This window comes from Anomaloglossus baeobatrachus, chromosome 5 (assembly GCF_048569485.1).
Source record: "Anomaloglossus baeobatrachus isolate aAnoBae1 chromosome 5, aAnoBae1.hap1, whole genome shotgun sequence".
Taxonomy (NCBI): Eukaryota; Metazoa; Chordata; class Amphibia; order Anura; family Aromobatidae; genus Anomaloglossus; species Anomaloglossus baeobatrachus.
The window spans coordinates 566,624,362-566,652,127 of record NC_134357.1 but is presented as its reverse complement, the minus strand read 5'-3'; the positions used below and the strand labels follow the sequence as shown (position 1 = coordinate 566,652,127).

Below are 27,766 nucleotides of genomic sequence, written 5' to 3'. Positions count from 1 at the left end.
CTACTGCCCCTTCCTTCCCTCGTGGAAGATGGGAAATCAGACTAGGTTTGATAAGGAGCAGTGCCAGGAACAGGACTAGAGCATCTCCACCATTAGGAGTATCCCTGAAATTAGGGATAGCATAGGGCCCTCTAGCGTGAGCGACAGCATAGGGTCCCTTATCCCTTATCCAACAAGTAACTTAGTGACACTGATTGTGTTATAGACAGTGGGCTCCTTCTGCTTCTCTTTCCTCTTAGAAATCAGGTTTCCACCTAATTTAGCTAGTAAGCCCCAATGGGGCAGTGATGATAATAATTGTAAAGTTTTGCATAATATAATAGCAATTTATATGCGAGCTAGTGATTGCATATTACACTGGATCCTTTATGATATTACATTGCCATCTTCTCATTCAGGTCCCTACAATATTGGATCATCTCAGTGGAGATCTTCTACATAAGAGAATTTTCCTGATTGCCCCATGAAGGATGGATATGGACAGGGACAAGATGGCGGAGAGGATATTACACCTCACTCTAGAGATCCTCTTCCGGCTTACTGGAGAGGTGAGAGATTCTGATGACGTCACATTACACCATTCTTATCTATGGGAATAACAGATGGATAGAACTGGAGAGGTGAGGACTCTGGAAATGTCTGGAGTGAGATTTATTACTGTGTCTCTCCATAACCAGGATTACACAGTAGTGAAGAAGACCTCTAGTGAGCGCTGTCAGGCCCCTGTGTCTGAGGGATGGGGAAGACCCCTGAGCCCAGTCACGGGGCCTCCACCTCACCCCCCGATACATGAGGACATCAATGACCAGAAGATCCTAGAACTCACCTACAAGATGATTGAGCTGCTGACTGGAGAGGTGACACTGCTGGGAATGCTGGGACATTATACAGTAACGCTATGAAGGGATCGGGGGTGACGGTATCATTGTATGTGTCAGGTTCCTATAAGGTGTCAGGACGTCACCGTCTATTTCTCCATGGAGGAGTGGGAGTATTTAGAAGGACACAAAGATCTGTACAAGGACGTCATGATGGAGGTTCCCCAGCCCCTCACATCACCAGGTAATAGACAGGACTAAATACACACGGCCTATAATTATCTGTATGTAAGGAATGAATTCAGTCCCTGTATGTGTCTCCTCCAGGTCTATCCAGTGAGAGGACAACACCAGAGAGATGTCCCCGTCCTCTTCTCCCACAGGACTGTAAACAAGAAGCTCCCGATGTTCCTCAGGATCATCAGGTAGATGGAGAGAAGGTGCCATGAAATCTCCCTATGATGTGGAGACGGCTGTGAAGGTCTTGTGCTCAGTCTTGTTTTATCCTCCAGTATTATATGTGTTATACTTGTGTAATGAGAGCGGTGGAGATGGCAGGATTAGAGCTGATCATAGATGGGACTTCTCCATCTGTCTGTGACTTTTACAATATTTGTTTCAGGGGGAAGATCTGCCCCATATTAATACTACAGAGACATATGTGAGGGGTGATGAGCGACGTAAAGAGGAGATTCCTACAGATAACCGCCCAGGTGAGTAGAGACCACTATATTTTACTCATTCATACATGTTATATTTCATAATTTTTCTATTGAATCCCTGCTTTGTTTTATGCACTCCTGCCTCCCTAGCTGCACATTTCTCAGTAATCTTGTGAGTGATTGGTGATTGTCTTAGGACCATTATAATGCATACAACAATTGTTTCCTCCTTTTTTTTAAATTATAATTTTTATTGATTTTCAAAAGCAAACAAATCATTACATAGAAACAAATAATATTAATATTAATATCAACAATATTATCAGCAAAATGACAAGAAAATTCTATATCACGCCTTTTACAATTCAGTACTACAATATCTAATCAATGTTCACAGTATTCACAGTAAGGGGGGCTTTACACATTGCGACATCGCTTCTGACGGATCGTCGGGGTCACGTCATTAGTGACGCACATCAGTCGCCGGTAACGACCTCGCAACGTGTAAATCCTAGATGCGCCGATAAACGATCGCAAAAGCGTTGAAAATCGGTGATCTGTGTAGCGTCGTTCGTTTTCATAATGTCGGGTCGACCGCAGGTACAATGTTTGTCGCTCCTGCGGCAGCAAGCATCGCTGTGTGTAAACCCGCAGGAGTGACAAATATCTCCTTACCTGCATCCCGACGGCAATGTGGAAGGGAGAAGGTGGGCGGGATGTTATGTCTTGCTCATCTCCGCCCCTCCGCTTCTATTGGCCGGCCGATTAGTGACGTCGCTGTGACGCCGAACACACCTTCCCTTTGAAGGAGGGATAGTTCGGCAGTCACAGCGACGTCGTCGAGCAGGTATGTGCGTGTGAAGCTGCCGTAGCGATAATGTTCGCTACGGCAGCAATCACCACATATCACATGTGCAACGGGGGTGGGTACTATCGCGCTCGGCATCACTAGCCGATACCCCTAAGACTCAGAATCTTTAATACCTCGTGAAAACCCTTATAGCTAACTATATATGAATGAATTTGCAGCCATCTGTTAAACTCTCCTACTTACCCCACCCTGCACCCCCATCTGCTCAAACCCACTCCCACCTAGTCACCTCCAATCCCCCAAGTGTACCACCTAATTTCTTAGAGTGATACCACGCCGTCTCCTTAAATGGTGACATTAAGCGTTCTATTTCCTCCGAATTGTAGTACGTTATAATAAACTCCCTCCACTTTTTGAAGTGACTGCCCAATCGTCCCGACTTCCTTCCAGCATCAAGGCCCTCTAACTCCATCAGCCGTTTTATGTGGATCATTACTTCTTCGAACGAGGGTACTTTTGACTCTAACCAATATTTCAGTATCATCCTCTTTTTTTTTTTTTTTTTGCAAGTATGATTTACATGTAATAGTAAAGGGGGGTGTTTACTCCTCCTCCCCTCGTCGTTCACCTCTTCCCACGCATGGAACAGAACCAGAGTAGGGGAGAGAAGGAGTTTGATATCCCAGAGTTTAGCAACACACTTTGATACTTGGGCCCACAGTGGCTCAAGGTACACAGTCACAATCCATGGTAGAGATCCGTAGCTTTTAAATCGCATTTCAGACAACGAGTAATCCTCTCAGGATTCTCAAGCTTTCTGGGCAAATTGAATGTATAGGTTGTCCGATGCATCATTTTATATTGAGTCTCCCGCCACTGCTCATTCAGTATTGCCTTTCGTAGGGCCCTCCACCCCTCCCTGATCTTTGTTCCAATGTTGGAATCCCCTAGTTGCTTTTCCAATGGCTTAAAGAAACTCTCTGGCTGATAGCCAGTCAACTGGTCTCGCATTGCCCCATATAGAGATGAAATTGATGAGGACGTTTGTGCCAACTTTACCAGGCTGTCAAATGTATTAAGTGACACCTTTGACGATATGTCTTACAATTGAGCCATAACCTTATGCTTCACCTGATCATACTGGATTATTTGGTTAGGATTCAACCCATAATTATCTACCAATTCTTCACTCCCCAACCGTCTTGGCTCAGAAGGATGAAAAAGCTGGGGAGACCCTCTGTATACCTTTCCGCCTCCATTCTTCAAATAGTTTATTGCTAATTCTTGCCTCCTTTTATCTGCTTTATTCGGTGTACGTGCAGACTATTCCATTCCACTCTCTGTATTATAGACAACTATTAAACAGATGATCAAAAACAGCAGTAGCATCAGGAGTATCAACTAGAGAAGAACAAATCAAATCACAAGACTATGATTCAGTGGTCTGGTCAGTAGTTTGTTGCCGCCGGCCTGGAGCTCTGCAAAATGTCAGAATCCCCCTTCTTTTATTTGTGGACATTTAAAGAGGAGCTGGAGATGCTACCAGGAAGCGGTGGGTTCACAGAACACTCACATGGAGGCTTTGGAGAAGAGGCGAGACCTCCTGGCCAGGTCCTGCAACTTGATTAGCTTACCTTTGGTATAAATCTCAAAAATAGAGCGGTTCAACTTTGATATAGTTAGGCATTAGAGTAGGACAGTAGGTACTGTGAGGAAGCAATGGCTTTTTTTTTTCTTTAGTCGTTAAAACATTATCCCTTGTTGCTCAATTCGACCAAAGAATTGGATATGCAGTAAATCGGTTTCAAATGTTCTTTGAATGGTGGTTTGAAACCAGATTTGAAAGTATCTTCTAGTTAATGCAAAACGATGGACAAGACACTCTATAATCTTGTATGACTGTATCCAAACACTTTCAAGTTCTATTCTACAAAGGTAGCCTTAATAATGTCAAAGTAGTATCAAGATAGATAGCCATGGCTAAACTGATGTTAGACATTCGGGTAGGACAGTAGGTGCAGTGAGAGCATGAAAGGTGAGGTTGTGGAAGACAGTTTCATGTCACAGGTCATATACGAGTATTTCAGTATTGTCCCATGAAAAGATATAATAAAATATTAACAAAAATGTGAGGATGTACTCACTTTTGTGATATACAGTGTGTGTATGTGTGGACCTGCAGTAAACTATGCCCTGTTGTGGGTTTTTAGCAACCCATTTTTGCCTATGAGGAAATTCACTGAACTGCTATTGACTAAAATCTCTGCTAAGCAGGTGTCATGATTGTCTCTCTGCTTTTTAGAGACTAGTGACAGGGTTTGGACTGTCTTTTTCATCTAGAATCCTCATTTAAATGAAGTTTCCTTTCTTTTGGTGTCTCATGAGTTAATGTCAGTTTTGTTGCCAGCAACTCATAGCAGTGCAGGTCAGTTGCAGCTGCTTTGATCCCACGACCTTTTAGGTTTAACTAGTGGGGTTTTCCTAGCAGTCCTTGCTGTTGATACAATTCAATCTACTCTGGCCATCTTGGTGGAAATTGCTGCTGTGGAATTGTCTTGTGCCCATCCAACTTCTACTTTGGAATCTGCAAGCAGCCATGGATTTTAGTGTTCGTATCCTTCTGATTCCCCCCTTGTCTGTTTTTCCTTTCCCTTCGTGTTTAATAGTACAGCGGTGGAGCTAGTGTTTCCTACCAGCCATCTCACTAGCCAAGCTGTTTGCATGGTTAGTGAGGGGTTAAGTATCTGGCTCAGCGACGTATCTGAATCACCCCGCTCAGGTAACAGTTTGTGGTGAGTGCATGTTCTGGTGGATAGCGAAACGGGTGCTAATCTAGTAGATTCTTGCTTTGCTCAGTCTCGGGGTCTCCCTCGCAGTGCATTAACAACATCCATCCCCATTCAGGGTTTTGATTCCTCTCCACTCAGTCAGAGGGAGTTCACCCATACGGTACCAAATATCAACCTGCGAGTAGGTCACTTTCATGGTGAACCTGTTATGTATTGGAAGATCTGCCCACTTCCATCATGTTGGATCTTCCCTGGTTAAAGAGGCATAACCCTGTGATTGACTGACAGTTAGGGGAAGAAGTCAGTTGGGGCAGTTTTTACGAAACCAAGAGCCTGATTGCAACCATTTCTGCAGTTCTTATTAAAAAACAAAAGCCACCCTGTCCTCCTGTAGTAACTTAGTAACTACCAAGGTATCTATGAAAGGAAATGGTGTGCTACCTTCACCTCAGGAGAAGAGTAGACCTCAGTGCGGCTCTGGTAGAGGTGATCATGGGAGGTTAGTTGTTTCCTCTTAGGCTGGTTTCAGACGTCCGTGTTTCAGGTACGTGTGACATCCGTTTTTCGTTTTTTTTTTAAATCAGATCTTTTTTTATTAAATCATTAGGGATCAATACAGAGAGTATTTCACTTTTCATATAACTGATAACAATAAACAGATAAACACATATGATTTATAAATCAGGTTCTTTCTCTGCATATATGTAAATATAATAATAGAGTTCTCAAATCATAATTATATTATATAACTTGAGCCTACAAACCTCGTGGCTCTACAAATAAACAAAACTTAAATTATGCAATAATGCCTCAGACTAACAGGAACACCTCCTCCATCAGCCGTGTCGCTCCACATCATATTGCTATACTCTCCTGCTCCTCCCTCTTCGTGCAGTCATCCATGAAACCATTCCAGTCCTCTCTCACCTCTTCATTCAAAGTCCATTTCGCCACAGAAAAAACTAGTTTTAATTCCCTTCCTCACACATGCCATCACTGCAGGCACAACAGTAACCGGTCCAGCATTGCATCCCGAACCAGTGCACTAGAGGGTAGGCCCGGCAACTCCATCCATGGCCGCCAAATGCTGTAAAACTTTTTCAATGTTTTTCTTTTTAAATAAACTCCCCTTTCCAATCTTATGACGTTATTTAATTTGTTTTTGAGCTCTGGTAATGTTGGTGGTAGAGGGTCTAACCAGTGATATGCAAGTAGCTTTCTTGCTTGGTACAAGATACGTGCTATTCCCAGGGCTGTTGGAGAATCCGGATCCACTTCTCCTTCCCATAGACTCAACAGGCACAGGCGGGGCGACGGTGGTATTGTGATATGATATATTTGACCTATAAGTCCCAGGGTTTGGTTCCAGAAATCACCAATGTGTCCACACTCCCACATAACATGCATCAAATGGGCATCATCCTGTCCACACCTAACACACTGTGTGTTTGGTCTGAGTCCCATCTTAAATAGTAGACTGGGAGTTTTATATACCCTGTGGATGAGATATATTTGAGACAGCTTTTGGCACTCCGATACCGCCAGTTTAGGAACTTGTTCCAATATATCAGACCACTGGCCTTCCGTCAGGGGACCGATGTCTCGTTCCCATTTGCTTTTAACAAGCAATGGATGTGTTTCCAGATGGGCAGGTAGTAATTTTTTATATAGTTCCGAAATAAGACCCTTAGAGGACTCAGATGTAAGCAGCCTATGTAATGTTTGATTATGTGTCACTGTGACCGGGTTTGTCCTCCCCTGTCTTTCCAGTGCGTGTCTCAGCTGCAAATACTGATAAAAGAAGACATGCGGAAGGTGAAACTCCGTTCTCAGTTGTTCAAAGCTTTTAAGAGTATTATTTTGTAGTACTTGTGACACTAAATGGATCCCTTTATCCTCCCATCCTCTGAACCCTACTAATTTTTTAATTTCTGGCAAGTCGGGGTTCTGCCACAGTGGCCAGAGCTCTGTAGGTCCGCTTATCCCCAAAAGAGACTTACCCCTGTCCCACACCCGGAATATCATAGCCAGTGTGGGATATCGTGCCCCATTTATCTGTCTTTGTCCCACATCCAACCGGCAACCTGGGTACTTCCATACTGATCCCTCTCTCACTATATCACCACTGGTATCATACCCTCCTTCTTTGCCCCAACCCCTCAGATGTTGCATCTGGGAGGCTATATAGTATATATATGGGTTTGGTACCGCCAGTCCTCCCTCCTCCTTTCCCCGCTGTAGCACTTCCAGTCGAATCCTAGCTTGCTTTTTCTTCCACATAAGTTCCCGGAATATTGTATTAATTTTTACAAAAAATTCCCTACATATCCACACTGGAGAATTATGTATAAGGTATAGTAATTGTGGCATCATTACCATTTTAATTAAATTGGATCTGCCGACATTTGATAGCGGCAAACGGCACCAGGTATGCACTTTTGCTCTGAATCGCTGTAACAGGGGTTCCAGATTTAGGGCCTGGAAATCCTTCGGGATTGGGCTGACAATTACTCCCAGATATTTAAACTCCCGGACCACAGGAACTGGAATCTGTAAGTCCGAAAAGTCCCCCGGAAGGGGGTCCAACGGCATTAAAGCCGACTTGGACCAGTTGATTAGTAGACCAGACCTCTGTCCAAATTCCCGAATGATATTCATTGCCGGCAAAATCGAGGAACGTACCCTGTCTAAATATAAGAGTAGATCGTCTGCGTATAATGATATCTTTTGTTCCACGGCTCCACACCGAAATCCCTCTACCTCCCTGGATTTCCGTATTGCCACTGCCAACGGCTCCACTGCAGTTGCGAATAGCAAGGGTGAAAGCGGGCACCCCTGTCTAGTACCTCTTCCAAGAGGAAAAGACTCGGAGACCCTGCCATTAACCCTAACCTTTGCCACCGGTGAGTCATATAGCAGTTTTACCCAATCTATGAATCTATGTCCAAAGCCCATTTTCCGAAGTACAGCCCACATATATTCCCATTCAAGGCTATCGAACGCCTTAGCGGCGTCTAATGACAAAATTGCCCTTTCCCCCGGTACCTCAGAACTATGTTGAATTCCCAAATATAATTTCCTGAGATTCATAGATGTGGCTCTGCATGGAATGAAGCCCGTCTGATCACTCTGCACTATAGATGAGATGACTCGGGACATCCTATTGGCGAGCACCTTGGCCAGCAATTTAATGTCTGTTTGTAGGAGAGAGATTGGGCGATACGAATCCGGGATCTCTGGATCTTTTCCAGGTTTTAATATTAAGACTATTAAGGCTTCCCTCATAGAGGGCGGGAGGACCCTCTGCCTTTCAGCCTCTTCAAATACCTTAAGTAGTTTGGGTAGCAGTAAGGGTGCATACGCTTTATAAAACTCTCCAGGCAGGCCATCCGTTCCCGGAGCTTTTTCATTTTGTGTCTGGCCAAGCGCTTCCTCCAGTTCTTCCAATGAGATGTCCCGGTCCAGCAATTCCCTGTTTACATCACTCAGTGAAGGAAGAGAGAGAGCATCCAAATACTGCTCAATCTCAGTCTCCGTGAGGTCACAGTCTGATGTGTATAGCCGCATATAATACCTCTTTATTTCTCTTATTATATCCTCGCTTTCTGTTACAAAGTCACCTGATTCCGTCTTTAACCTATTTATATAAGAAGATCCTTCCTGTGCTCTAATGACTGTGGCCAGTAGGTGCCCCACGCCCTCCCCCGCCATAAAATTATTTTGTTTAAGGAAATAGCGTTTATTTTCTGCCACCGACATGAGATTTTCTTTGAGTGACATCTGTGCCTTCTCTAGAGTGTTTTTAGTTTCTACTGTTGGGTTGAGCACCACCGCAGCCTCCGCATCAGATACCTCCTGAATCAGACTCTGGGTGTAACATTTGGTTTGATTTTTGCGTATGCATATTTCTCTAATATATATGCCCCTTACCACAGCTTTCATAGAGTCCCAAACTATGTGTGGCGGTGCAGAGCACTCATTAATATGGAAGTATTCTAGAATGTTATCATGTAAAGATCCCCCAATAAGCTGGATCCAGAAGGGATTAAGTTTCCAGATAGGCCTGGGCAGAGTGACGGGGTTTCCCCATGCAAGCGTAACATGTAATGGTGAGTGATCAGATACGCTTCTGGGTAGGTAGGCCACCTTTTGTGTATATGAGGCCATAAGTGCGTTTCCAATAGCCAGGTCTATCCGTGACATGGTGTGGTGGGAGCTAGAGTAACAGGAGAATTGTTTGGTTGTGGGGTGTTGGGCACGCCAAAGATCTACAAAACCCAGCTCCGTTAGCATTCTAGCAAATGAAGTCGGGGCGGCGTTCTCCGATATGTTTCCCGAGTGTAACTTATCTAGATAGGGATGTAAGTAATTATTAAAATCCCCTATCAAAAGCGTCGGCACAGATGGAAGGGAATCTAAAATAGACAATATCCTTTTTACCGGTTCGACTGAATATGGTGGAGGGATATATATCGCAACCAGAATAAATTGTATACCATACAGCGTGCTAAGCAAACATACAAATCTGCCCCCCGGGTCAATCACTGATTTGGTACATGAGAACGGGATGGATTTGTGCACCAACACACTCACACCCCGTGCATGGGTCGAGTATGTGGAATGATATTCATGCGCGATCCATCCCTTCCTCAGCCAATGAACATTATCCCTGACCATGTGGGTCTCGGAGAGACATAAAATAGCCGGTAAAAGTTTCTGTAGGTGAGTGAATATAGCACATCTTTTGTTCGCATCTCCGAGCCCTCTAACATTCCACGCTATAATATTTAAAGATGTCGCCATAAGCGTAGACTAAGATATGATCCGGACGGATACTTCATACCTGGAGGAGAGAGGCGTTCTCCACCGATTCTCAAAAACATTAGGTTGAGCGACACGACTGAGGCACACCACACTTCCCAAACAGATTGCATCATACAACAATAAACAAGAAAAACAAGGAGAGAGATAGGGCTCCGCACACCAGTGCGCAGTGCCCCTGCCCTCAAAATCAAGTGTATCTTACACATTTCTCCCAAATAGAGAGAATCAGGGCTAAAAACACGCCCCAAGTCCATGCAGGGAGGGGGTCCACAACTCGCTAGTGCAGCGGGTGTCCACAATGAACCGGCCGTCTCCCAACCTGGATCCTAGATGAATTTAACTGTAATGAGCTCACCAGCATAGCGTCCCAAACAAAAACAACGCCTGGCGGCAGAAAGGGAAATCTCAGGTATTCTTCCTCCTCAGGGATCTCTCATTGATATCCAGCCAAGACAATGCCGCCCCAGCCGTATCAAAAAAATGAGTCTCTCCGTTCGCAGCAATCCGCAGCTTAGCAGGGTACATCATGGAGTATGGCACTTGCAGGTTGCGCAGTCGTTTTTTGATCTCAATAAATTGCGCTCTTTTACGTTGCACTTCCATGGAGAAATCAGGAAATATTGATATCTTCCTCCCATCAATTGCAAGTTCTTTGATATCTCTGGCTCTGCGCAGGATAGTGTCCCTATCTTTATAGTGCAGTAGTTTAATCAGAATAGGACGTGGGGGTGCTCCCGGCTGTGGGGCACGCGCAGGGACCCTGTGTGCCCTTTCAATGGTGAAGAAAGAGGATAGTATGTCTTTTCCCATGGTGTCTTTAAGCCATTTTTCAAAGAAATTCAGTGGGTCATTGCCCTCCATCCTCTCTGGGACCCCCACCAGTCGCAAATTACTTCTGCGGGAGCGATTTTCCAAATCATCCACCTTGTTTAGCAGTGTGGAGATATTTTGCGTGGCCTTTCCCAGCTCTCGTGACATTGGTGGTAATTTATCCTCTGTTGTACTCACTCTTTCCTCCAACTCCCCCATTCTGACAGTCACCCCTTGCAGCTCACGTTTAATACAGGCCATATCTGAGGTGACAGTTCCCATCTGGCTGCTTAGAGTGGCCAATGTGGTATTGCAAGAATTAATTGCTGCCAGAATGTCTCTCAGTATGGCCTCAGTGAAAACAGGTGTTGTTTGCTCCACATCTCCCCCTCCTCCCTCTGCCAGCACAGGCCTGTGTGTCTGCATACCTTGTGCTGCTGAACATGCAGGGCCCAGGGTACCCACAGTCTCACTGTCGGGTATGTTTTCTCCCTGCTCCAGGGCCCGTTCAGCGCTGCCATCGGGTGCCTCGTTGCAGGTAGGCTCTGTGCCAGGGGCCACTCTGGCAAACCGCTCCAACCTGCTTGCTACTCCCACTGCTCCAGCTCGGGATGGTGTGGATGCCGTCGGCGCCATATTGGATTTTTCAGAGGCACGCTCCTGCGCGTCTCTGTCCCTTTTATTGCTGCTGCGGGTCGGCATATCCTGGCTGTGCTCGCTTCCCTGGGTGTTATAAGTTGTGTTGCAGCCCTCCAGGGTCGGTAGTGCCTGTCAGCAAGGCCGGTGTGCAGGATAATTCAGGATCCAGGCAGGAGCTCACCCACGCTGCTTCCTCTCTACATGAGGTCCAGGCCACGCCCCCGTGACATCCGTTTTTAACACAGATGCCACACGTACCCATGTTATTCTATACTGGTACTCACACGGCCGTGTTTTCATCGCGAGGACAGCATCGGGGACTCATCACAGTTCCTAACGAACTCTGATGAACCCGTGAAGTCACCATGGTGACACCCGCTGTAGCGTTGGTGTCGCGGGAGTGTCATCAGGATGTCATCAGAGTTCATTGGGAACTCCAATGACCTCCTGGACATCACTTACACACACTGCTTTGTGAATACTCACCTGTCCCCGCGATGCTGTTTTCGGCGGTGCTGTACCCAGCGCTGTCCCTGCGATGCTCCGGCTTCTAGGTCCTGAGTGCGGTGAATAATCGATGAATATAATGAGCGAGAGACAGCAGAGCTGAAAAAAACAGCGCTGGATTTAAGTAAATATAGAATATTTTTTTATTTCACAGACACGTGTTTTTTCCGGTACGTGTCACTTGTATGCAAACACACATGCCACACATATGACCATAACCATGCGTGTGACTTGTACCTGATTAAATACGGACGTCTGAAATCAGCCTTAGTGTGTGGTACGGGAGCGTAAGGTGTTGAATGGACGGATAGATCCCTCGGTCGTCTGTTCTGTGAGGAGTTTTTCCTTTACTACCAGATGCATGCGTGAAAATAAACATTCAGGTTCGGACCTGTGTAAGAATGTATGGGTGTCCACTAAAAACACCAGGTGTAAGTGTGCGTCTGGGGCTCTAGACTTGAGGTTTATCGATCGCTTTAGAGTTACTGACTTTCTTAACCCTATATGGCTGAAGCTATCCCCAGCACTTAACACCCATGACGTGGTCCACAGGTCCTTGCCCTAGAAATGTGTTGTCTCCAACTGGTAACCAGAGGGGCCTGTTCAGATTTGAGGTGAATGATGTGACTAGCCTTTAAAGTCCTGAGGCCTTTCATTAAAGGAGGGGTACTGTCACGACAAGTGACAGGTTTTTTACTGGAACCTCTCTTTTCCATCTAAACTCATTTAAATGAAGTTTCATTTCTTCTAGTGCCTCATGAGTTAATGTCAATACAGCGGTGGAGCTAGTGTCTCCCGCCAGCCATCTCACTAGCCATGGTGTTTGCAGGGCTAGTGAGGGATTATGTATCCGGCTCGGTGACGGGTTGAAACACACTGTATGGGGACGCTAGGGAGCTCAGGTAACAGCTTGAAGTGAGTTCAGGGGGTGTCCCCTCACCCCTCTCCCTAGCTGCAGGGCCCACCATTGTAAAAGTGCTCCATTGTTTTCCTTGTTTGTTCTGTGTAGTGTGTCAGACGCCCGTAGGTCTGAACGTCAGTGTCACACAATGCTTTCAGACTGCATCTTTTCTGAACATGATGGCAGGTAAATGTCCAACTTGGAAAAAAATCATGTCGATGAGAGTAAATTAAGATTGTTAAAAGCCACTGCTTCCTCATGTGCCATGCTGTCTTTGTGCAGTGGGTAAAAAATTATATATATGTATATACAGCTCTGGCAAAAATTAAGAGACCACTGCAAAATTGTCAGTTTTTCAGATTTTTCTCTTTATAGGTATATTTTTGAGTAAAATGTAATTTTTTTTAATTCTATAAACTACTGACATGTCTCCGAATTTCCAAGCAATAAATTTTGTATTTATTTTCTGAAAATGAGAAATGGTCAAAATAACAAAAAAATGCAGTGTTTTCAGACCTGAAATACTACAAAGAAAACAAGTTCATAATCATTTAGAAACAACAATACTAATAATGTTTTACCTCAGGAAGAGTTCAGAAATCAATATTTTGTGGAATAACCATGATTTTTAATCACAGCTTTCATGCGTCTTGGCATGCTTTCCTCCAGTCTTTCACACTGCTTTTGAGTGACCTTATGCCACTACTTGTGCAAAAATGTAATCAGTTGTTCTTTGTTTGATCTGCCCAATTCCAGCCTTGCTGAAGCATACCTAGATAATCATCGATCCTCCACCAAATTTCACAGTGGGTGCAAGACACTGTGGCTTGTACGCCTCTGCAGGTTTCCGTCTAAGGCTAGGTTCGCACACTGCGTCTTTTTGACGCCGCGTTTTTGTGCGTTTTTGGCCGCTAAAAACGCACAAAAACACACCTGCGTCGAAAAAACGCATCAAAAAACGCATGCGTTTTTGCCGCGATTTGGTGCGTTTTTGGCTGCGTTTTGCTGCGTTTTTGATCTCTGCGTTTTGCTGCGTTTTTACAATGCATTGCATGGGGGAAAACGCAGAAAAACGCAGGAAAGAACTGACATGTCCATTTTTTTTTTTAACTCAAAAACGCAGGTAAAAAAAACAGATGTGTGAGGACAGCAAAAATGAAAACTCATAGACTTTGCTGGGGAAGCAAAGTCCTGCAGTTTTGAGGCCAAAAACGCACCCGAAAAACGCGCAAAAACGCCGCGAAAAATGCACTGTGTGCACATAGCCTAACCATTAGACGACCAGTTGTTGGGCAAAGCTGAAATTGAGACTTATCAGAGAAGATTACCTTACTCTAGAAATTGAGCAGGAATTGGGCAGATTAAACTTTGGGAAGGAAGTATTAATCAAGCTGCATACAAGGTTATCCTGGAAAAACAGTTGCTTCCTTCTGCTCAGGCAATGTTCCCCAACTCTGAGGACTGTTTTTTCCAGCAGGACATTTTGCCATGCTACACAGCTAGGTCAATCTATGTGTGGATAAAGGACCACCACATCAAAACTCTGGATGGATAGTCACAAGCCATCAAACAAAGAAGAACTGCTTAAGGCTCTGTGCGCACTAGGCCGTTTTGCCCGCGGATTTACCACGGATTTGCTGCGGAAATTTCTTGAGAAATGTCTGCAATCTTTGTGCAGACATTTCCCAGCAAATCCTATGAGAAAAAAAAATAGCTGTGCACACACTGCGGATTTTTCTCAAGAAATTTCCTTGAGAAAATTTTCTCGAGAAACTTTCTTGAGAAAATGAGCATGTCCATTATTTTCCGCAGGTACCTGCGGAATACCCCCGGTATTTCACTCTACTCACTGTAATGTAATCGCGAAATTCCGGGGGTATACCGCAGGTAGCAAATGATGTGCGGTATACCCCCGGTATAGCCGCGACTTACCTGCGGTAATGCTCATCGCTGCCTGCGGTTTTGCAGGAAGCGATGTCATTATGCCAGGAAGAGGAAGCGGAGCAGAGTAAACACAGACGTCACACTCCCTGGACGCCGCACAGAAGCGCTTCCGTGCGACCTCCAGGTGCCCGTGCAGTCTGTGTCCCGCTCCAGCCTCGCGGCTGCCTGCACTGCAGGCAGTGTGTCAGTGTCTGACCGCAGTGTCAGCAGCTTGTCACCCTGCAGTGTCTGTGTGCCCGCAGTATCGGCAGCTTGTCACGCTGCAGCGCAGGCAGACACTGACACAGGCAGACACTGACACTGCACTGCAGGGTATCAGTGTCTGCCCGCAGTATCAGCAGCTTGTCACGCGGCAGCGCAGGCAGACACTGACACCCTGCAGTGCTGGCAGCCGCGGGGATGACGATCGCTGCTGTCAGGAGGTGAGATGAGGTTATTACCTGCTGTGACTATCTCCTGCCTCCTGATGTCACCGCTGTCACTGCTGTCTATGTCCGTCTTGCGGGCGGCCCGAGACTGTCACTAGCGGTGACGTCACGGGCTCTCGCGATACTTCTGACAACGCGGCGGGCATAGAAGTCAGTGACAGCGCTGACATCAGCAGTACAGGAGATGATCACAGCAGGTAATGATATCATCTATGCTCCTGACGGCAGCGCTCGGCATCCCCTGCAGTGACCTGGGCTATTGATGTTAGCTCAGGTCTCTGCATTGCTCTCCCAGCCAATAGGGAACATTCTGTTCTTCATCGACTGGGACAGAGACTATGGTATGGATCGCCGTGCCCCCCCCCCTTATTGGATTATGCCGGACGTGGAATTGATTGTTCTTTTCAATAAATTGGTTAAAGAGGGAATGTGGGGAGTGTTTTTTCAAATAAAACTTTTTTGTTGTCTATTTTTTATTTCTTACTGACTGGGTTGGTGATGTCAGGTATCTGATAGACGCGTGACATCACCAACCCCAGGGCTTGATGCCAGGTGACATTACACATCTGGCATCAACCCCATATATTACCTCGTTTGCCAACGCACCAGGGCAACGGGATGAGTTGGGGCGAAGCGCCAGGATTGGCACGTCTAATGGATGCGCCACTTCTGGGGCGGCTGCGGCCTGCTATTTTTAGGCTGGGGAGTGTCCAATAACAGTGGACCTCCCTAGTCTGAGAATACCAGACCACAGCTGTCCGCTTTACCTTGGCTGGTGATCCAATTTGGGGGGGACCCCACGTTTTTCGTTTTAAATTATTTATTTAATGTAAAATAACATCGTGGGGTGCCCTCTATTTTTGGATTACCAGCCAAGGTGAAGCTGCCAGCTGTGGTTTGCAGGCTGCAGCCGTCTCCTTTACCCTAGCTGGCTACAAAAGATGGGGGGACCTCACGTCGTTTTTTTTTTTTTTAATTATTTATTTATTTTATGGCTAAATACAAGGCTAAGCACCCTTTAGTGCCACATGAAAGTCACTAAAGGGTGCCAGCTTAGAAAATCCAGGGAGGTGGGACATTATATAGGTCTTTCTCATCTATCTATCTACAGTTAGGTCCAGAAATATTTGGACAGCGACACAATTTTCGTGAGTTGGGCTCTGCATGCCACCACATTGGATTTGAAATGAAACCTCTACAACAGAATTCAAGTGCAGATTGTAACGTTTAATTTGAAGGTTTGAACAAAAATATCTGATAGAAATTGTAGGAATTGTACACATTTCCTTACAAACACTCCACATTTTAGGAGGTCAAAAGTAATTGGACAAATAAACCAAACCCAAACAAAATATTTTTATTTTCAATATTTTGTTGCGAATCCTTTGGAGGCAATCACTGCCTTAAGTCTGGAACCCATGGACATCACCAAACGCTGGGTTTCCTCCTTCTTAAGGCTTTCCAGGCCTTTACAGCTGCAGCCTTCAGGTCTTGCTTGTTTGTGGGTCTTTCCGTCTTAAGTCTGGATTTGAGCAAGTGAAATGCATGCTCAATTGGGTTAAGATCTGGTGATTGACTTGGCCATTGCAGAATGTTCCACTTTTTTGCACTCATGAACTCCTGGGTAGCTTTGGCTGTATGCTTGGGGTCATTGTCCATCTGTACTATGAAGCGCCGTCCGATCAACTTTGCGGCATTTGGCTGAATCTGGGCTGAAAGTATATCCCAGTACACTTCAGTATTCATCCGGCTACTCTTGTCTGCTGTTATGTCATCAATAAACACAAGTGACCCAGTGCCATTGAAAGCCATGCATGCCCATGCCATCACGTTGCCTCCACCATCTTTTACAGAGGATGTGGTGTGCCTTGGATCATGTGCCGTTCCCTTTCTTCTCCAAACGTTTTTCTTCCCATCATTCTGGTACAGGTTGATCTTTGTCTCATCTGTCCATAGAATACTTTTCCAGAACTGAGCTGGCTTCATGAGGTGTTTTTCAGCAAATTTAACTCTGGCCTGTCTATTTTTGGAATTGATGAATGGTTTGCATCTAGATGTGAACCCTTTGTATTTAATTCCATGGAGTCTTCTCTTTACAGTTGACTTAGAGACAGATACACCTACTTCACTGAGAGTGTTCTGGACTTCAGTTGATGTTGTGAACGGGTTCTTCTTCACCAAAGAAAGTATGCGGCGATCATCCACCACTGTTGTCATCCGTGGACGCCCAGGCCTTTTTGAGTTCCCAAGCTCACCAGTCAATTCCTTTTTTCTCAGAATGTACCCGACTGTTGATTTTGCTACTCCAAGCATGTCTGCTATCTCTCTGATGGATTTTTTCTTTTTTTTCAGCCTCAGGATGTTCTGCTTCCCCTCAATTGAGAGTTCCTTAGACCGCATGTTGTCTGGTCACAGCAACAGCTTCCAAATGCAAAACCACACACCTGTAATCAACCCCAGACCTTTTAACTACTTCATTGATTACAGGTTAACGAGGGAGACGCCTTCAGAGATAATTGCAGCCCTTAGAGTCCCTTGTCCAATTACTTTTGATCCCTTGAAAAAGAGGAGGCTCTGCATTACAGAGCTATGATTCCTAAACCCTTTCTCCGATTTGGATGTGAAAACTCTCATATTGCAGCTGGGAGTGTGCACTTTCAGCCCATATTATATATATAATTGTATTTCTGAACATGTTTTTGTAAACAGCTAAAATAACAAAACTTGTCACTGTCCAAATATTTCTGGACCTAACTGTATCTATCTATCTATGTATTCATCTATCCATCTTTCACTCTATCCATTATCTGTCTATCGATTATCTATATTATTTATTGCAAAACCGCAGGGACCAACCCGCGGTAAATCCGTGGCAAATTCGCGGCAAATCCGCATGCGTTTTTCCCACGGATTTTTCCGCAGGTGCGGAAATCTTCAACTCCCAGAAGTTTCTCAAGAAATTTTCTTGAGAAAAATCACTTTTCTAGTGCGCACAGAGCCTAAATCTTTGCACCAGGGATGAGCGAATGTATTCGCCACTATTCGGTATCCGACGGATAACAGGCTATTCTCACCATTCGCTATCCGACTAATAAAACAACATCCTCTCCGATACTTTAATTTTCATTTCTGACTTCCTGGCGCCTGTTTTCCAGCCAATGAACACATCTTATGTTGCTTGCCCTCACAGTAACGCCACAGCCATCTTTGTTGTGATGTAACTGTGATTGGCTTGGCCGCACTGCATCATAGGTGCTATATAAGCCAGCGGCCATTTTGTGAACACGCAGTCATTGGGGAGCTGCCGATGTTTATAGACTGTATTGTGCGCGGGAGAGCGTTCGTGCTGCAAACTCCTAAATAGTCCTTCTAAGGGCTGAAGACAGTGTCCAGTAACTGCTTAACAACTCCATAAATCGCCACAACGCACATCTGTGAATGCGGACCGAGCTATAAGGCTAGTGACAGTGCAGTGCCTTTTAAGTGATAGCATTCGTGCTGCAATCTCCTAAATAGTCCTTCTAAGGGCTGAAGACAGTAGTCAGTAGCTGCTAGCAGCTCCATAAATCAGCTATAGGGCCAGTATTAGTGCAGTGCAGGTGAGAGCGATCCATCTTCAACAAAAAAAACCCAAAAACTCCTTTATTAGTGCTGCATACGGTATGTTAGTACAGTGTCTGATATAGGGAGAGCTTTTTCAGAGGCAGGGAGAGATTTAAAGCTGTCCTAACATCTGCTACTAATAAATGAACAATCCCAGCACTGCTACATCCCTTGTGTCTCTTCTACTAGGGATAGGAATTGCAAATTCCTAAAAAAAAAAGGTCCCAAAATTTCCAAAACAATGGGTTCAGGTGTAGTGTAGTGCCTGTCAGCCACCATCTCAATACATACCAGCACAGTTCATAGTGTACATAAACGCCATACTACCCTACTGCTAAAAAAAAACGTTTTGTAAGTTTAAAAAAAAAAATAAAAAAATTACTGTCACGGCTTGTAGTTCTGCCTGAAGCTAAATACCGTCATAACACCAACCTAGCATCCTGGTGTTTCATTCATATCTTACAGAATTTAGATAGTGGCCTGCTGCTGCTGAAACACAGTGTCAGTGTTCCAGTGTTTAATTTATAGTCGGTGTCAGTGGCTATACTTCTGCCTGAAGCCAAATACCGTCATAGCACCAACCTACATCAATGCTAAAATAAAAGTGGGGTCCAACCCTGTTTTCTTTTAGGCCTGAAAGACATTCACAACATCTTTGTCGACTCCTCCAAGTGGTACTTTGTCCAATAAAGGTACCGTATTTTTCGGACCATAAGACGCACTTTTTTCCCCCCAAATGTTGGGGGAAAGTGGGGGGTGCGTCTTATGGTCTGAATGTGGCTGCGGGGAATGAGGGTGCTGCGGTGGAGCGGGTCATCGGGGGCACGAGCAGGCTGTAGCAGCCTGCCGTGACCACGTGGGCCCGCTCATTAGATATGCACGCCCATCCTCCCGCCCATCATCTCTCAGCTCTGGTCAGCACTGACAGGTGGGTAGGGGGATGAGCGGGTGGTGCGCGCATAATTAACAGCCGGCCATGATCACCCCTGGCAACTACAGCCTGGAGTGATCATGTGCGGCTGTATTCACTGCCCCCCGTGCATCATTATCAGCGTGGGGTGCAGTAAATCAGTGTACTCACCCGGGACCGTGTGTGGAGTCGTCACCGTGTGTGGAGCCGTCCCCCTGCAGCTTCCCGATGTCTTCCTCTCTGCTCTCTGTGCCGGTCAGCTGATCTGTGTAGAAAGCCGTGAGCACAGCGATGACGTCATTGCTGTGCGCGTCGCTACAGATCAGCTGACCGGTTCAGAGAGCAGAGAGGAAGACATCGGGAAGCTGCAGGGGGACGGCTCCACACACGGTGACGGCTCCACTCAGCGGCGTTGCTGCTGAGACAGAAAGAAAGATGATCGGTGCTGCAGGGAGTACGGAAAGGTGAGTATAAACGTTTATTTTTTTTTCTGTGCCACAGGATACAGGCCATATACCAGGATGGGGGTATTTTATGAGCAGGATAGATGGGGGAATATGAGCAGGATGGATGGGGGAATATGAGCAGGATGGATGGGGGAACATGAGCAGGATGGATGGGGGAACATGAGCAGGATGGATGGGGGAACATGAGCAGGATGGATGGGGGAACATGAGCAGGATGATGCGAGAATATGAGCAGGATGGATGGGGGAATATGAGCAGGATGGATGGGGGAATATGAGCAGGATGAATAGGGGTATATGAGCAGGATGGATGGGGGTATATGAGCAGGATCATATACAAGGCAGGAGGATCGTTACCAGAATGGGGTACATTAGTAGATAATTTGGGGACAATACCCCTATAACAGTGTCAGCAGCAGATGCTCGCCCCATAACGGTGTGTCATGACCACATTTTTTGGTTAAAATTTTATTTTCCTATTTTCCTCCTCTAAAACCAGGGTGCGTCTTATGGTCAGGTGCGTCTTATAGTCCGAAAAATACGGTACCTTGCGTTTTTTAGACTTACAAAAACAGCTATCGTGGGAAACTATTAACACAAGTTTACCAACCCGGCATCAGTGTTGTTCCACTGCCTGTACAAAAGGTCATGTTACAGTGTTCACCTTCAAATAATCAAACCCAAAAAATGTGAAAAAGAGGTGATAAGGGCCGTGGATGAGGTGGTAGTGACAGTGGTGACCAAGCAGTGTGACCAATCCAAAGAAAAAGGTTCCTGCTTTATCTACCTCTGCCTTCCTATCCCAATTTTCTGTTCCATGTGGGAAACCACTCTTGCGCCCTGAACAGTGCGAACAGGTAATAAGTTGGCTAGCAGAAAATGCCTCCAGTTACTTGTTGAGGCAAATAAGGATTGTACTACAGAAACATTCAAGAGGGCTATAGTGGACCAGTTGATGAAACGATTACCCTCAGATAATGCTGGTGTCAGATGTAGCGTCTCATCTCACGCAACAGGATTACAAGAGAGGGCTACACATAGTATAGTAGGAGCAACACAGGCGGGGGACTAATGTGCCAAAACTGGTCCATTTTCCACAAACTGTTAACTTCAAATCAAATACGGTTGGGGGAACTATGACAAGGAGGGAACACTTAAGTAAGATGGTGAGGGACTATGTAGGTGACCATATCAGCGTGCTTTCAGAGTCTACAGCTCCCTTTTAACTATTGGGTTTCCAAGCTCAACACTTGGCCAGACCTAGCCTTATACGCTTTGGAAGTGCTAGCTTGCCCTGCTGTGAGTGTGTTTGTTTGAGCGTGTTTTCAGCTCAGCGGGGTCAATATTAACAGATACTCGCACATGACTAACAATGGAAAGTGCAGACAGTTTGACGATGACCAAAATTAACCATAGATGGAGTGCCCCAGAGTATCTCAGGTCGCCTGTTAACAAGACCCAATAATAACTGTAGCCCCAAAATTTGTATTTCTTAAATTCAAATATGTTCCATTGTTTCTCATTCAAGACTATTTAGCCATCTATCATCTAATGAGACCGCATGACTAATCTAACTTGTTATGCTGCTGCGATTTAATTGTTTGGCCCAATCACCCAGGGCAATATTTTTCAAGCCTTTGTACATTATGCACTGGCACAACCACTGTGGAGGCTACACTGCCTATAACAATTAGTCAGGCAGTCTCTATTTGTGTTCTGTATTGATGCTGTGCTCCACAGTGTGTTACGCATGGCCCCCTGCGGATCAGAATTTTTTTTAACTCCTTGGCATGTTAAGCACTGTTGCAAATCCTCCCAATTTTTTTTTTTTTTTAAAAGTAGTTGGGAGTACTTTCTGATGCTTTGCTCCATGGTGTCTGAACCATTCCCCCCTGGGGAAACGGAATTTTTTGAAATCCTCGGTGTTAGCTAGTGGAATAAATAAAGCCTTAGTTCCAGAGTGAAACAACTGCCACTTCCATGGTGCTAGATGCTTCACAAACTGTGGTCTAGGAAGAAGGCGATGATGCATCCTGCTCCCAACCGGCTTTTGGCCAGATGCAATCATCATCAACGACATCAGCTTCGATGTCCCAGTGTGGCGTTCATTTGTCCATAAAACAGACATTACTGAATAATTATTATTATTTATTATTATAGCGCCATTAATTCCATGGCGCTTTACAAGTGAAAAAAGGTATACATAAAAACTGGTACAACAATCATTAACAGTAGAAAACAGACTGGTACAGGAGGAGAGAGGACTCTGCTCACGAGGGCTTGCAGTCTACAGGAAATGGTGAGGGTATAATAGGTGAGGACAGAGCAGCGCAGTGGTGTACTGGACTGAGGGTTATTGTAGGTTGTAGGCTTGTCGGAAGAGGTGGGTCTTTAGGTTCCTTTTGAAGCTTTTCACGGTAGGAGAGAGTCTAATATGTTGAGGTAGAGCATTCCAGAGTATGGGGGAGGCACGGGAGAAATCTTGTATAAGATTGTGGGAAAAGGAGATAAGAGAGGAGTAGAGAAGGAGATCTTGTGAGGATCTGCGGTTGCGTGCAGGTAGGTACCGGGAGACTAGGTCACAGATGTAAGGAGGAGACAGGTTGTGGATGGCTTTGTAGGTCATGGTTAATGTTTCGAACTGGAGTCTTTGAGAAATGGGAAGCCAGTGAAGGGATTGACAGAGTGGTGAGGCTGGGGAATAGCGAGGGGAGAGGTGGATTAAGCGGGCTGCAGAGTTCAGGATATATTGGAGGGGTGCAAGAGTGTTGGAAGGGAGGCCAGAGAGCAGGAGGTTGCAGTAGTCGAGGCGGGAGATGACATTGGGGCCATGTACTTTGCTGATTCTTGGTTAAGGAAGGCACGGATCCGGGAGATATTTTTGAGTTGTAGTCGGCATGAGGTGAAGAGGGCTTGGATGTGTGGCTTGAAGGATCGAGCAGAGTCGAGGGTTACTCCAAGGCAACGAGCTTGTGAGACTGGGGAGAGTGAGCAGCCATAAACTTTGATGGATAGGCTTGGTGGAGGAATTGAATTAGGAGGAGGAAAGACAATGAATTCTGTTTTGTCCATGTTAAGCTTTAGGAATCGCGCAGAGAAGGATGAAATAGCAGAGAGACATTGTGGGATTTTAGTTAGTAAGGAAGTAATGTCAGGTCCAGAGATATAGATCTGAGTATCATCGGCATAGAGATGATACTGAAAGCCATGGGACTGTATGAGCTGTCCCAGGCTGAAGGTGTAGATGGAGAACAGCAGGGGTCCAAGAACTGAACCTTGGGGGACACCAACGGATAGAGGGTGGGATGATGAGGTGTGAGAGTGGGAGACGCTGAAAGTTTGGTCGGTTAGGTATGAAGAGATCCAAATAGGGCCAAGTCTGTGATGCCCAGAGAGGAGAGAATTTGTAATGGGAGGGAGTGGTCTACTGTGTTGAAGGCAGAGGACAGGTCCAGGAGGAGGAGGACAGTGTAGTGTCGCTTGGCTTTGGCAGTTAGTAGGTCATTGGTAACTTTAGTTAGGGCAGTTTCAGTAGAGTAATGCGGTCGAAAGCCAGATTGTAGCTGGTCAAAGAGGGAGCAGGAGGAGATGTATGAGGACAGTTCAAGATGGATATGCTGTTCCAGTAGTTTTGAGGCATAGGGGAGAAGGGATATGGGGTGGTAGCTAGACACAGAGGATTGGTCAAGAGAGGGCTTTTTAAGGATGGATAATTTGAATAGAATTTGAATAGAGGGCCACTGGAGCCGGTGGTGTTGGTGGAGGAGGAGGACAAGACCAACACCCAAATGGCCACATTGGCAAGAGCACTGTGTTATGGAGTACTTATTCCAACTTTCACACTAATGACATAGGGGAGGCAGAAAACTATAAATGACTGCAGTCCCTCCCCAATGTATGTTACAGGGCCCACCTGAGGGCCCTAAGAAGCCTGAGATTTGAGGACAGCTAGTAGCCCTTTCTACATTTGGATTGAGGGCCACTGGAGCCGGTGGTGTTGGTGGAGGAGGAGGGCAAGGCCAACATCGCAATGGGCACATTGTATCTGACCTTTTAAAGTGCTGTCAAATATGTCCCAAAAAGGGAGGTGCGAGACAAACACCAATATAATGTATAAGTTACAGCCCTTTCTATTCGAAAAAGGGAGAAAAATGTAAAAAAATGAAACGTGTGAACATATGCTAAAGTGTTTTTTTTTTAGGTTGGGGCTTGATTTTACGTTTTATTACAGTGATTAGGCACTACAAACTGTTTCTTATCAATTTCTTCTCTTTTACTTTGGTTTGAGAGCTGTTCTGGCGACTACGTAAAAGCCGCGTGCTGCTCTGAGCACGTTATTCCAAGACACCAGAAATGCAGTCACGCACTTTCTACAGGCTGTGCCCATACTGTTTCTGCCTTTTCCAATCTATTTTAGCATTTTCCTCAGTTATCACAGCTTACCATTAGGATTATTTGAGTTTCCCTTAGACTTACATTGCGCATCGAATATTTGCGAATAGTCGAATAGCGGCGACCTATTCGTCGGATATTTGTAAAGTCGGATATTTTGGTATTTGATCATTCCTAATCATTAGTATTGTTGTTTCTGAATGATTATGAACTTTAATTAATTATTTGAGGTCTGAAAGCACTGTGCATTGTTTTTGTTATTTTGACCATTTCTCATTTTCAGAAAATAAATACAACATTTATTGCTTTTAAATTCTGAGACATGTTGTCAGTAGTTTATAGAAAAAAAAACAATTTACATTTTACTCAAAAATATACCTATAAAGAAAGAAATCAGAAAAACTAACAATTTTACAGTGATCATGGTCTCTTAATTCTTGCCAGAACTGTAAAATGTATCCCCCCCCAAAAAAAAGGGATATTTATTTTGTACTGCCACTTGTTATAACGCTATGGATTCTTCCTATAAACTGCATGTGAACAAGCACTTGAAGCAACAAACCTCAGCCCTCAAAAAAAGATAATTTCCTGAAACATTTTAAAAAATTAATACAGTGCCTCCGTCTGTTGGTTAAGACTGATTTCCATCTGTTTACATATATCCTGATATTTTGAGCTGACTTTGACATAAGTATGCCTGTATTTGTGTTTATTCAACCCTTTTCAAGCTCTTTTAGGCCTCCTTCACACGTCCGTGTGTCCGGTACGTGTGAGGTCCATTTTCACACGTACCGGAGATACGGACACATGTAGACCCATGAAAGTCAATTGGTCTGCACACATCTATGATTTCACATTGTCCGTGTGGAGCATATGTGTGTCCGTGTGCTCCACACATAGACATGTCACATTTTTCTCCGACAGCATGGGTGTCACACGGACTGCACAAAGCGCACTGATGTGATCCTTGTGACATCAGTGTGACACGTACTAAAAAAACCACGTGTCTGTGAAATATAATGATTTTCTATACTCAGTTATCTCCACCGCTGATGTCTCCTCCAGCGCTGCTGTCACTTGCTTCCGACCTCATTATGCTCATTCCATATGCATTGCACCGAGGACCGGAATCAGCAGCAGCGCTGTAGACAGCAGCACCATAGACAGGCAAGTATAGAAATTCATGCTGTCCATTCATGTGCTATGCGGAGGTCACATGGACAGCACACTGACAGCACATGCTGAACACATACATGGACATATACACACCACAGACCGTGCAAAACGTGTATATTTTGCACGGAAGTGTGAAAGAGGCCTTAAAGTCATAAATCTAAGATTGTCATAAATGACTTTTCAGGGCAATTGGAGGTTTAGGGACTTTTTCTATGCCTCAAATCTGATTTCCCCGTAAATTTTTTTAAAGCTGGAAGATTCCAATTTCAAAAGTTCATCTCTAATATATGTTTTTTTTGGCAGATAAGTGTACTAGACTGTCAGAAGGACATGTTCAATTGTCAGATTTTAAAGCAGAGGATCATGGTAGTACACCATATGGAAATGAAGAGTATGCCACTATATCGCCAACCTTACACTGCACATCTCTACCAATAAATCCCTTACAACAATTCCAATCTTATGGTTCATCGCAGACTGTTAAGCAAAATAAATATCAAAGAAGGGATGCTGAACTTCAAAAAGCTAAAACAGGAGAGAAGCCATTTTCATGTTCTGAATGTGGGAAATGTTTTAAGTGGAAACAAAATCTTGCTGCTCATCAGAAAATTCACACAGGGGAAAAGCCATTTTCATGTTTCAAATGTGGGAAATGTTTTATCAGCAAATCAAAACTTGTTGCACATCAAAGAGGTCACACACGGGATAAATCATTTTCATGTCCAGAATGTGGGAAATGTTTTAATCTTAAATCAGAACTTGTTATACACAAGAAAATTCACAAAGGGGAGAAGCCATTTTCATGTCCAGAATGTGGGAAATGTTTTACTTACAAAGCAGCTCTTGTTAGTCATACTGTAACTCACACAGGGGAGAAGCCATATTCATGCTCTGAATGTGGGAAAAAATTTAATTACAAATCAACTTTTGTTGCACATCAAAAACTTCACACAGGGGGGAAGCAATTTTCATGTACTGCATGTGGGAAATGTTTTAATCAGAAATCAAGTCTTTCTGCACATCAGAAAATTCACAGGGAGAGTAAGCCATTTCCATGCTCAGAATGTGGGAAATGTTTTACTTACAGAGCAGCTCTTGTTAGCCATACTAGAACTCACACAGGGAAGAAGCCATATTCATGTTTTGAATGTGGGAAAAGTTTTAATTACAACTCAACTTTTATTGCACATCAGAGAATTCACACAGGGGAGAAGCCATTTTCATGTTCTGCATGTGAAAAATGTTTTAATCAGAAATCAAGTCTTTCTGCACATGAGAAAATTCACAGGGTGAGTAAGCCATTTCCATGCTCGGAATGTGGGAAATGTTTTACTTACGAAGCAGCTCTTGTTAGCCATACTAGAACTCACACAGGGGAAAAGCTGCATTCATGTTCTGAATGTGGCAAAAGTTTTAATTACAAATCAGCTCTTATAGTACATCAGAGAATTCACACAGGGGAGAAGCCATTTTCATGTTCAGAATGTGGGAAATGTTTTAACGACAAATCAAAACTTGCTGCACATCAGTTAATTCACACAGGAGAGAAGCCGTTTTTATGTTCTGAATGTGGGAAATGTTTTAATGACAAACCAAATCTTACTGCACATCAGAGAATTCACACAGGGGAAAAGCCATATTCATGTTCAGAGTGTGGAAAAAGCTTTAATCGCAAATCAAATGTTATTAGACATCAGAGAATTCACACAGGGGAGAAATAATTTTCATGTTAACAATGTGGGAAAAGTTGTAAAGAGAAATTACATTGCCTTTAAATTTACACTAGTAAGCAGCCATTTTATTTATTTAAATACTGTTGACCAATTGTAGAAGAAAACTTTGATTGTAACTTATAAGTAACTTAACGCACCACTCCAGTGCTTGTTTTTTTCAGCACTGAAGTGGCATATTAAATCTAAGCCCCTTGCCTCTCGTCATATGTTAACTTTCAGGAGGCTTTACCTTTTAACGACGCCGCTCCATTCCCACAATGCCATCCTGTGACTGTAACTTCTAACTGACCAGAAATCGAAATCAGAAGTTATGTTACAAGCTTCCATAGCAACTCTATGAGAGCCAGACTGAG

At 44.5% G+C, this 27,766-nt stretch overlaps 2 protein-coding genes across 2 annotated transcripts in view; both read left to right on the top strand.

Moving 5' to 3' along the window:
• LOC142313041 (gastrula zinc finger protein XlCGF66.1-like) overlaps positions 1–27,766 on the top strand; it is a 236,184-nt gene that overhangs the window by 153,972 nt on the left and 54,446 nt on the right. The gene's annotated exons all lie outside the window — the stretch shown is intronic.
• LOC142312368 (uncharacterized) lies at positions 681–27,650 on the top strand. The gene is made up of 4 exons (XM_075351307.1): positions 681–1,062; positions 1,146–1,243; positions 1,441–1,531; positions 25,984–27,650. The coding sequence occupies exons 1-4, from the start codon at positions 930–932 to the stop codon at positions 27,399–27,401; spliced, it is 1,740 nt and encodes a 579-aa protein (XP_075207422.1). The 5' UTR covers positions 681–929; the 3' UTR covers positions 27,402–27,650.

Excerpts from the sequence above, each read along its gene's own strand:
- LOC142312368 (XM_075351307.1), top strand. The coding sequence starts at position 930 with ATGTGTCAGGTTCCTATAAGGTGTCAGGACGTCACCGTCTATTTCTCC. Across the intron at positions 1,244-1,440 it reads ATGTTCCTCAGGATCATCAG|GGGGAAGATCTGCCCCATAT; the intron begins GTAGATGGAGAG and ends TATTTGTTTCAG. Across the intron at positions 1,532-25,983 it reads TCCTACAGATAACCGCCCAG|ATAAGTGTACTAGACTGTCA; the intron begins GTGAGTAGAGAC and ends TTTTTTTGGCAG.